This window comes from Pelmatolapia mariae, linkage group LG15 (assembly GCF_036321145.2).
Source record: "Pelmatolapia mariae isolate MD_Pm_ZW linkage group LG15, Pm_UMD_F_2, whole genome shotgun sequence".
NCBI classification, from domain to species: domain Eukaryota; kingdom Metazoa; phylum Chordata; class Actinopteri; order Cichliformes; family Cichlidae; genus Pelmatolapia; species Pelmatolapia mariae.
The window spans coordinates 17507225-17519528 of NC_086240.1; the positions used below are offsets into that span (position 1 = coordinate 17507225).

The window sequence follows — 12304 nt, forward strand, 5'->3', positions numbered from 1 at the left end:
TATTCGGGCAACACTGATGGGCAAAATTCCTAATAGCCTAGATATTTATTGACTCTTTGAAGATTTTTCAGCCTAATTTTACTAAAATAAATATAGTTTAATGGCTTTTTGTTTAGCCTCGTCAGATCATCGTTTGCCATTCTTTTTTCATTTTAAAATGTACAAAGATGTTTTTATAAAATATTGGCAGATTCAACAGAATAAAGTCTATCCTAATACACTCTCACTCTTCTCTGACAATAAAAGCCTTGTTATCAGACACAAGGTTTTGATTCCTCAAAGGAATACTGCCTATGAGCATTGCCCATTAAACTGTGTTTAAGTTGTGCCAGTGTCATCAGAACGTCTGCATTTTGAGACAGAAACACAGTCAGTGTCTTAGAGTTGAGCAAATATGAGCATTTAAATGTGTTTTCTTTATAATGTGAAGCATTAAGTTCATCACAGCAGGACTGTTAATGTAAATTACTCATAAGAAATGATTGCAAAACAAATGCATTTAGATCTATTGGGAAAAACAAAAGCACTGATGTAAACTGAGCATACCTGTGTTTCTCTCTCTTATCACCTGTAAATGATTGAATTAAGGATTGCATAAACTAAGACAATATATCCTGTAAACAATTTTCAATAATTCTTAGTCTGTTCTGGTAGGTATATATATATCTATATATCTATATATATATGGCAAGATGATTTATTGTTGAGCATTACTGTGTTCCTACCCTGCATCTTTTCTGCCTAACCAGTGTTGCTTGTTCCTTACAGGGATTCAGTTTCGTCTCCCTACTTCCTGCAGCGTGGATCGTGCTCAGCCACCTCCAGGTACCAGTCCGTCTCCATACTCTTCTTTCCCTCCATACTAGCACTTATTTTTGCAGACATGCATTTCAGTCGCAGCCATAAATCCATGGGCAAAGCAAAGGGGTGATGTCATTTTTGCTAAAAAAAAAAGGAAAATCAGAAGAATATAAACAGGTGAGGAGCAGGTATCTGAAACAGGCTGAGAAACACAGCAGTACATCATCAAAAGGGTTGAGCAGTGTGAGACACGGTCAACTGTCAACATCCACAGGAGGTTTAAAATATGAATGAAAAAAAAAAGGTGGAGTGTTGGCAAAACAGCTGCTTCAGTGTATTACATTCAGACACTCTCACAGATGCTAACCTGAAAGTGCTGCTGAGCCTGCATCTGCTAAACTTGCCTGTTTTATCAGACCAGACATGGTTAGAGCTGCCATACCTTCTTAATCACAGCAGGGGTGCCTCCAGAATTTTTTCATAGGGGTGGCCATATGGGGGCCACTAAAAATATTGGGGTAGCACCGGACGCAGCAGTAGGGGTGACAACGGGAAATCGTCAGTGACATAATACGAATGACAAAAATTGTATACGTAGGAATAAAGTACAAGTTCATGTTGAAACTCTTTGTAGGGTGTCTTCCTCTCTTGTGCTCACATTTATTAAAATCATTACCAACACAGGACAGTCTTGCCGCGGGGGGCACTGGGAGGGGGGCAGCAAATTTGGGGATGGCCAGTTTATTTTTAATGTTAAAGTGACACATTAGAGCAATGAAACTTTAAACTGGCTGCGCTTCATTTGTGATGTTAGTAAGGTACAGCTTGGACAAACATATTTCCCAGCGCAGAATCAATATGGCACAAAAAAGGGGTTCAAAATATAATATAATTTTTTTTTTAATGATTAGAACGTGGTAGCCTAAGATGATTTTAAATCAAAACCCTGAACATAACCTGCTTCAACCAGGTTGTGTGTTCAGCTTGAATTTACCACACACTGATTTAGCCAGGTAAAAATAGAGATACTTTCAGGACACAGGAAAATCTGATTATCTCCAACCCATTAATCTCACTTTGTAGTATTGCACTCTGGTCTGCAACCCTGTAAATGTCATGATAGTAGCAGAGGTTTCAGAGGTTGGGGATTGATTCACTTTTCAGACCTACATTTCATGAGTGCTAACAATGAAAAATAAGCCCAGTCAGCCTTGAAGTAAATGAATAAATAATCAGTCCCTATCCATGATTTTTAACATTCAAAAAACTGTTGGCATGGACCATGATCTAAAACAAATATTTGCATTATATTGTATTAAACAACCTAACAAACGCATTCCTAATTTTGTATTAAAAGTATACCTAAAGGTAATATTTTGTTCAGGCCTGAATTTGTTATTCATTTAAATTGTTAATTATCAATAATCAGGTGTGTAGTATTGTATAGGTTATGCTTATGATCACTACTTTGAATCTAGAATTCAAATATGTCGGTCCTTTCTGCTTCATTTGCAACTTATTTAATTAATTGCACGTCAAAGCTGTTGTAAATTAATTTCCTGACTGACCAATCAGTTAATTAGGGGAACAGTTTTTGTAATACTGCACCTCAAGCAATCTGAGGAGCTATGTCATGCACACCGTTAATTCTCCAGTGCAGATGAAGAATTTAGAAAAGGCAATAGAAACTAACTATAGAGATTGTGGTGATGATATGTAGGCTACAGTGGTTTGTTTGTGGTTAAATGCAGAGACAAATCTTTGCTGTTGATGTGTCAAAATTCCTGTTCTGAATGGAAAAGCTACCTAGGTCCTCACTGTTTATTTGTAATACTACGAATGTTGTACATTTAAGCAGAGGAGCAACACAATTTTATGGCATGGCACTCAGGTCTATTTAGTCTTGGCTGCACCTACAGCGTGTGGGTTTATTTGCTGAAGTGCCCAGTGCAGCAGTGCTGAGCCAAACAATCAAATTCAAACACAGCCCGGCACAACTGACTAAACAAAAGACATGATACTTCCCTGGACTATATTAACCAAAATTTTTAACAAAAGCTGAGTATTTAGAAGAGAAACGCACTGTCACTGCCTCTAGGTGAGGGATTTATTGTGTTCAAGGACTCTACTGGTTCTCAGTATTACTGCGTAGGACAGAGGATAAGGTGCTGTTAAGTTGAGAAAAACTAAAACTCTGACTTCCTGTAGTACAGAAAGAAAAATGCGGCAAGACTTGTGAATGCACAGCCACACTGATTACTGAGGCTTCTCTGTCAGTGCCAGCATCAGATTTCCCCCCCTCCTCCTCCTTAGAGCTCGAGGTTGTTCCTTCCAGCCTGTTGATGAGTCACACCAAATTCATAACTGTTCTGGAAAAGTCACAGCATAATTTTACAGTTTCCTCCATGGTTCCAACCCAAACTGCTGTGTTACAGTGAACAAGTGAATTAAACAAAGAACTTTTGTATATGTTACTGAAGGAGTTGAGATTGTTCTAACTCTGTTGGATAGTATGCTTGTGTAAGAAAAGATAAGACTTCTGCAGAGGTGTTTTACATTCAGCGCAGTCACATTTTGTCACAGTACACAATGACTCCCCACTTTAACCAGAGATTAGATCCAGAAACTCTACTGCAGTTACCTAACTTGTCAAATCACCACACTATTATAAATGTCTTTTGTTGTGGCAGTGTCTGCACAAGGAGGGTTCCTGTTCTCACAGATTAAGAGCAGGAAGAAGTATCTAGACCCAGTATTAAGCTAAATGGCATTTGTGCGATATAAAACATAAGGATCTGTAGGTTTATCCTTTTGTGTGCTTGTGATTGGAAGGACTTTGATTAACCTCTTCAGGATCTGTAATTCCTTGATTGATGTGACGAAACTGTTAACAACACAGATGTATTCACTGCAAGGGGATGAGTATGAAGGATGAGCCTGGTGTCAAAGTATATGTATAAAAAGTAGAATTTGCTATATTTTGTTTAAGAAGTCGCATATCCTGCAGGGTGACATGGTCCTTGGGAGTTTACCCAAAATGCATTTTTTGTAGTTTTCACAGTGAAATTATAAGAAAACAGATAAAACATCCAGAATGCCAATGTTTTTTACTGTTACTCCATGTCACAGACATGGAATTGGTGTGTTTCTAGTGTTGAAATGAAAAACTGCATAATAATAATGGTCAAATCTGATTAAAGAAAATATTGCCGTGAACAAAAATATTTTGCCTTTAGATGGATGTCAAATCGACTTGATTGCAGTTCATGTAGACACTAACTGCAAACTGTAAATTAATGTAGGCATCTCCTGCACTTGTGATGTTAAGAAATGCTAAATTAAAATTACAAAATTAGTACTTTAAGGTAGCATTTTATAGTATTCAGGTAAAAATTTTCAGGGCTTTATTAAATATACTAAATTAATTGCTTGTTATCAGCTCATTCTAAGGGGGCCAGGTGGGTGGGACTGTTTGACTGTTAATAGAGTGACTTCACTTGTAAATGTATTCTTATTCTGAATTCAAATTGTCAGTTCAGTTCAGTACATACAGTCCTGTGAAATTAGAGATTTTACAGGGTCTATGCAGTCTTATGAAAAACTACATCCACCCTTACTCTGTCCATAGTAATTAAGAGGGTAAGTAGCAGTCAGGTGCTGCTATTTGAATGCATTTGATTATTGATCATCAGCAGGTGTGACCAGTTGTAAATCTTGGCAGTTTGCTGGTGTAAAGCATTGTGCTGTGTGTTAAGGAAAAGCCACAATCTGCGAATGATCATCCCAGCAAATTCACCCAAAGGTCAAACTGGGTAGAGCTCAGAAAAACACAATGCTAGAGTTGGAGATGTGACAGCAGAATTAGAAAAAGACTGAACATGCATGGCTTGTTTGGAAGGGTTGCCAGAAGAAAACCCTGTCTCTCTAAAAAGAACATGGCAGCGTGGATCTGGACAATCCACAGGACTTCTGGGGCAATGTCCTTTGGACAGATGTTTGGTCATAATATGCCATATTTGGCAAAAACACAGCATATGAGCACACAAACCTCATACCAGCTGTCACGTATGGTGGTGGAGGAGTAATAATTTAGGCTTGTTTTGCCTGGGCACCTTGCAGTCATTGAGTTGACCATAAACTCCTCTATATGCTGTATGTAAGTATCCTCGAGGCAAATATGAGGCCATCTGTTTGGCAGCTAAAGCTGGCTGAAAATGACTCGTACTACAGGACAATTACTCCAAGCACCTCAGCGAATCTGAATGGTTTAAAAGGAAAACAATCAAGGTGTTGCAATGACCAGGTCAAAATTCAGACCTCAACCTGATAGAAATGCTGAGCATAAAGAGAGCTGAGTATAATCAAATGCACACAAACCTCAATGAATTGAAGCAACGTTGTTAAGAAAAGTAGGCCGAAAGTTCTCCACAACATTGTGAGAGACTGATGAAGTCATACAGAAAATTATTATTTCAAGTAATTGATGTTGAAGATGACTGTAAAAGTTATTGAATCATGGGGTGTACTTCGTTTTTCACAGAACTGCTAGAATCCTGTGAAAACCTTTTTTTCACATGACTGCAGGTGAAAAAAAATAAGCACTTGTCAATGGGTTTTACAGGGCTATAGTGTTATGCTTCACAGGTGAATGCCTCTCACATATATTCCAACTGAAAAACAACTCCTGTAATGATATTGCTAAAACAAGGAAATTCATAAAAAATACATACAGTACATGTCACAGACACACGTAAAATTTCATTCATAAAATTTCCAGACGGTAACAGATGGAAAACATGGAAAGTACAGTACAGTCTACATTGGGGACATCTGGTGTCCAGTAGGTGTTACTGCATTATGTTGTGATTCCCCCTCCCCACACTGAAGTAGGACAATACTCTCAGAAGCCTATTAAGTGGTGACAGTGTAAGTAGAGTCAGCAAATTAAATGTCTTCACTAAACAACGTTAACCTAAGCAAATTATTCGATAATTTTGTCCAGTGCATAACTGTAAATGTGAGGGCAACAAATCTGTTTCCAAATGTCAGTTCATTCAGACAGTCATGATGTACATGAATGAACTGCAGCACAGCTGTGCAGTGCTGACTCAACTTAAAGGCTAATTTCTTTTTCATTACACTGTTGTGGGTGTGCAGTCATTACATCTGCAGGAAATTATATGATTGCTCAGTTATTTGGTTATTCAACACAACACAGTGGTCATTCCTACTCTTACAAGAATGTTGGAGACTCGAGGAAGACCACCATTGGGCAACATTAACAGCTTTGATACCTTTAAATGTACTTTTGCATTTAGAGACTGTAACACAAACAAAAATGCAGATTTATTCTAACAACTTCCTCAATGCATTAGCATTTTTTTGTCTTTAGTAGGTCTGTAATAGGGTTGGGAAAATGAACATTATTCAACATATACAGCAGTATTGCTTGCTTTTGTGCTAGGTTATTGATGCAAATATTTTCTGTTACAGACAGGCAGACTCTCTCTTACAAGACTGTATGCTTTCTTTTTAATGTAAATTCTTCCAAAATGAATACAGTTAAACTGAAATTAAGTTGCAACACAGCAGAAGAAACAGAAGGAAACATGGTGTGAGGAACAAACCAGAGAGCTAATTGTGTTGCGAGTTAGCTGCTGATTCTTCACCCTAGTCTGTACACAACAGCTGTAACAAATAAAAGAAGGCAGTTATGGTAGCTGACCTCAACTAGCAATGCAGTTAATCAATTTAATTTGAACTCCAAAAGGAGTGACTAAGCCATACTTCACTAAAAATGTAGAACATAACAACTTTCACCAAACCCCAGTAGGTTATAGGATCTTTGCTGTACATCCGCCTTTACTTGACAGGTTTTTTAGCTTACTAACCAAAAGCAGATGCAGTGGATTTATATAACAAAATAAATGTCAGACACTTACATGATTTTTGCAGTATGTTTATAATTCCAGCACAACATCCAACATTTTCCTTTTTTCCCTCGTCTCCATAATTTTCCTTGTTCCTTTCACTCCTCATATCAAGGCTGCTAGCTTGTTTGCTGGCTCTTAGCTGTGGCTAGCTTAGCTTTACCCACTTTGCCTTTGTTAGCCTCTTTAAAATGTCCATGTTCACTGGGGTTAGATAGGTTTGCTGTTATGAATCTTTTCATGGTGGATCCCTCCACCAGGAGCTGATAATGGAGAGGTGATGACTAGGTGATTGTTACATTATTTGTTTATGCATTACTTATTTATTCTTCCTTTTGATTACATTTAAATGTAATGTTACATTTTTACATTATACAATCAAACTGATCTCAATATTAAGTCTTAATTCAGTTTGTTTCATTGGAAATGTCTACTTTGCAGTACGAGTGGCCCATTTTTGCTAAATCGTTGGCCCAATTGACTTAAACACTGCTCACATGAAAAAATGTGGAAGAGCTGATGTTTCAAACAGTGTCCCAAGTGATTTACCAAAAAGTTACCTGTAGTAGCCCCGTATATATAAATATATACATTTAGGATTGATGTACAAGAAATAAAATGGGATTTGCTTCACATATCTTTGAAAATACCGTGAGGAAATTAGAATTAAACATTTGACTTGGTATAGCTGGTAATAATAGATATTATAGATGACATTAGTGAAGACTGTTGATCTATTTAAGTTCATAGTCTTACTATTGAAGGCTACTGTGTAAACAATCTGTACTTTATATTTATTTAACTTCCTTCTAATGTAGTGTTATGTTCAGTTGTTGGATTAAAAAGAAATCTTCAAAAATAAACAGCCAATGAGCATCTTTAATATTTTATTTAAAAATCTAATTAACGAATTGACTTGAAAATGATACATTGGCGAGATAATTGTGCCAATAAACAAATACAGACAGTAGAGTAGAGACATTCAGACATTTTTATCATTCAGCTTGTTTCTGGTACCAAGCAATCTGTGACATTTTCAGCTTCTTTCAGTAAGTCAAACAAATCCAGGATGCAAAAATAGAAAGCTTTGAGTTGCATGCTGTCTGAGTCACTGTGCTCTTTATATTTTGGTACTCACCTGCTGTGTCTTACAGAACTCCAGTTGGAAGGAAGTCAAATCTGTGACTAGGTTTGGTTGAACAGGTTTCAGTGTGGCTTTTTATTACATATTGCATGTAATTAAGTGCAATCAAAAGTTGATTGTGTGTTTTTGCTATGTTAGAAACAGTCTGCACCTTTCTATGTCAGTGTAGAGTCAACATCTGAAGCTTGCTGTGAAATTCCTGCAGTATGCTACTGAAGACTAGCACATTTTTCTATGTGTGCCTGAGTGGGAGATGTTCAAAGTGCATCAAAAGCGCTGCAGAGGTGAATGAGTGATGTTTCAAATGGGGCACAATGGCTTTTTCTCGATATAGCTTATAATTATTCAAGCTGTGATTTTCTCAGTCTTAATCTGGTCGGTGGTTCATTTAGGGCTTTGTTTGGTGGTAAAAAATACCAGTTTCGAGTGCCCATTAAACTCAAGCTTAATTTATGGAGCAACCTTTGGATTTAGGCTTTAATAACTAGGGTTTTACAGATAGATGCCATTATAAAATTAAGGAACATGATTACTCTCTGGTATGTATATAGCAATATATAATTAAAGAAAGATTTCACTAATAGATCCAGTCAGGCTAAAGTAGGTAGCTGTAGGGGGTTTCATAGCATTTCTACTTGAATTGTATTACTAAAACAAAAACCAGAGCATCCGATTAATAAAATGGAAAATGTATATATGCAAACAAATCAATAGTATCTACATTTACCATGGAGATCATACTTGAAAGAGGATATTATATATATTTAACTAAATTGAACTATGCTTTTTCTGCCAAGACTATTTTCCTACGAATTGAATGGCGTCAAAATTTCTATGCTGAACAACTAAATGTTAGGTGTTTTAATATGCCTTTGCAAAGCAAGTGAAATTGGTATGTTTCCAATTCTGCTGTGAGGTCCATCTGGATGGATTACCATCAAATTCTCATTTGCACTTGAAAGACCAAAAATCTTCCCATAATCCTTCATTGCACTTTCTAATAAACACGGACATATTACAAAGCTGCTGATGCTTTCTACCTTAATGACATTTCCCTCCCTTTAAGTGCCCTAATGCCTAATCTCTCATCAAGCTATGAAGCTTCTCTATCACACACTCGTCAGCTTTGGCCACATTTATCATTCTCATGTTATTTTTTGTTTTTATCCTCTACCCTTGTCTTGCCTTGTCCTCGTCCTCTCATCTTGCTTGTGCTATCCAGCGGTATCATATCCTCCCAGTTACAAGAAGACTCCACCTCCTGTGCCCCCGCGCACCACCACCAAGCCTCTTATCTCTGTAACAGCCCAGAGCAGTACAGAGTCCACCCAAGATGCCTACCATGAGGGCAGGCATCCACGGGGTGGTCTGTGGACCACAGACAGTCTCGGCCGTCCCATCTACAGCTCCATGGACAGCCTGGACAGCACCAAGGCGGTTACCATGGCCATGGAGTCAGCAGCAAGCAAGAGGCATGCGTCGTTAGGCAGCCACACCTCGGTCCAGACATGCGACAAAGCAGTGCTGGTGTCCAAGGCTGAGGAGTACCTCAAAACCCCACGTTCCTCTATTGGGATACAGGTAACAACATAACCGCGGGCCACTCACTGCCTCTTTCGCCTCTATTGCTAAACCCCACCTCCCTCCAATCCCTTGATTACACCAAGTGCCAGGAAGGTCCCATTTGTCTTCTTTTGTTCTGTCCTGGCTGAAAGGCTACTTCTCATTTTGATAAACAGATTCCCAATGTGAATCAGACATTCAGTATAATCTCCACTCTTCGCTCTTAATCATATAAACTTGGGTCATGCATCAGAGAATGAAAATTACGATGGCATTTTGGCTTCTATGATTTTGGTCAAAATGTATAAATAAGTGATCTTTTTTAATACGCAAAAAGTGATTTCTTATTTCATAATATTTCACCATAGAAAATGATTGCCCTCGTCTCCGGGCACACAGACATTAAAATGCTGAACTGACAAACTACAAGTGTCCGCACTAGTTCAATGTGTCATTTTTTTTTTCATTGTGACTAATACCCAAATGTACCACTGTGCATGGCTATGGAGTCTTGTTGACCTTTACATATGTCAAGACTACCGAGGGCTTATTAAAAGAACCCAGCAGCAAGGATAAATTGGTGATTTATGTTTTTCACCTCTTGAACACACCTTCACTACCGGCTGAGGTAGCTCCCATCATGTTACTGCTTAAACAAGGAGGTCTGCTGTGAGATAAAGAAGCTCTCTGTTTTATGTACTGTCTGGCTTAGCTAGCCCTGAAGGCAAGAGTCCACATTCCACTCCATTGCAAGAGTTCCTTTGTGGACTGTATTTATTTTTGACCTGTGGGCATTTCCACATATTTTCTATGAAAATGTGTCTACCAGGACTCTAATGTAAACTAGATGATTTTCTATTGCATAGTTTGTTGCTCAAGAAGTGCTAAACTCCTGGATAAAATTGAACTTATTCTGGGACCTGTGCGAATTTCTAGGTGTAACCAATCTTGGAAAGCACCACATTTTACCACATCACATAGATCACATACTGTAATTATAAACAGGTCACATATCTCCCTAGGTTACTTTTTGTATCAAAAATTAGGCACATTTGAGCTCTAAGTTCTACTTATGGCACTTTTATGGCATTTATGACTCAATTACAGTTCTGGCAAATGTTGTGTGGGTCAGATATGGCAAGAAAGTCATGGCATGGTGTTGCCGTGGGTTATGGCAGGTGTTTTGTAGGCCAGAGATATACCAAATCCCACAGCACATCTGACATTTAGATTGTGTAAAATGACTCTTACGTCAGGCTTACACTGAGTCAATGCCATCAAGCCCAGTGTGGTAAATAGAAAACTGCAGATCTGAATCAGCCAATCTATCAATGATAATGTAAATTGATAATGTAAAGCTACTCTTACACGTAAGTTGTTTTTTTTTATACTTGACAGTATGTAACAAACATCTCAATGTCAAACTTCTTTTAGGTGCTAAAAATGTGCATCTGTACTTTGGCATGTCTGTAAATTTCAGTGTTCTCTTGTTGCATTTATCAGGTGGAAACTGTGACAGACTCTGAGACTGACACTAAAGGCCTTCCTCAGTTCCATTCTATAGGGATCCAGGTGGAGGATAAAAAACGGTATGTAGCAGAGATGAAGGAAAGTGTCACAGTGCATTTTTTTTTTAATCTCAGTTAGAGTCTTTACATTTCATTGCTGTTCCTGGTAGGCATGGGAGGTTCAAGCGCTCCAACAGTGTGACCACTGCAGTGCAAGCAGACATGGAGTTGGAGGGATTTCCCTCCATGGAGGATAAAGGTTTGCAGTTCGGTGGTGCCTTCGGCCGCCACTCTGAGCCCAGCACGCCAACACAGTATGGAGCGATCCGTACGGTGCGCACGCAGGGCCTTTTCAGTTACAGGGAGGACTACCGGCCTTCCAGTGGGCCACCCAGCCCGCAGCCTGAACCCTGGCTGGTTGAACCCAGCCTGGAGAGCACCGACACAGGCCGAGTATCCCCCCTCCGCAGGGACGGCAGCTGGTTTATGCAGCTCCTTCACAACGAGACCAAGCGGTTGGAGGCATGGTGCAAAGAGATGGAGGCAGAGGCAGAGGAGCATGACATGTCAGAGGAGAGTGAGTGTACTAATGGAAAGGACACTTTTGTCAAATCCAGTGCTTTTGTTGCGGGATTTCAATGCTTTCATGACATTTACTCTTTGAATGTTCTTTTTGCAGACTTTATAGCAGTATAGCCAAGCCGAACATTCTCAGTAATAGCTGTCATTGAAAATGAGAATACTGAATCGTGACAGGCATTTTGTGAGCAGATTGGATTCTTGTGAATGACCGAAAGATATTGCTCACCATGTTGGCTTATGCCAAGCTGTCTGTAATAAAGCACTCTCTCTTTCTCCCTCTCTCTGTGCTTGTGTATGCGTCCAGTCCTAGGAAAAATCCGAAGTGCAGTTGGGAGTGCTCAGTTATTAATGTCTCAAAAGTTTCAGCAGTTTTACTGGCTATGCCAGCAGAATCTGGTGAGTACTGCATGTCTTTCAGACAAAATCCCTGTTTCAACATGCTGCACAAAAACACGCAAAAGGTCAGGGGTAAACTTGTGCATTGGCTCCTTTTTCTCAGCGCTTTGAGAAGGTGCTTGGCCTGACGCTGCACTTGTGTGCTTTCCAGAAATAGACCACAGAGATCGATAGCGAAGCAGTCTCTCTGCAGCTATTGACCCCGCAGTAAACGAAAGGGGAATTCCAATAGGAAGCAGCACCTGTGTTGAGGCTATCCATTAATGCACAGAGACAGCAGTTTGAATGGGAACTCAGAGTTTTAGTAATGGACTGCCACGCTGTCTCACTGTTTAGCCATCATGTCACGTCTGCTGGAAACTCATACCTTTTCTAATGCA

The 12304-nt window shown here is 39.1% G+C and overlaps 1 protein-coding gene across 3 annotated transcripts in view; it reads left to right on the forward strand.

Annotated features, from left to right (window-relative positions):
- The window catches only part of dlgap2b (discs, large (Drosophila) homolog-associated protein 2b), a 95167-nt gene that overhangs the window by 79276 nt on the left and 3587 nt on the right, over nt 1-12304 (forward strand). For all 3 annotated transcript variants that reach the window (XM_063495467.1, XM_063495468.1, XM_063495469.1), the window contains 5 exons: nt 769-825; nt 9098-9456; nt 10942-11027; nt 11117-11523; nt 11833-11924. In XM_063495467.1, coding sequence (XP_063351537.1) covers nt 769-825; nt 9098-9456; nt 10942-11027; nt 11117-11523; nt 11833-11924 — 1001 coding nt within the window. The remainder of the gene's footprint in view (nt 1-768; nt 826-9097; nt 9457-10941; nt 11028-11116; nt 11524-11832; nt 11925-12304) is intronic.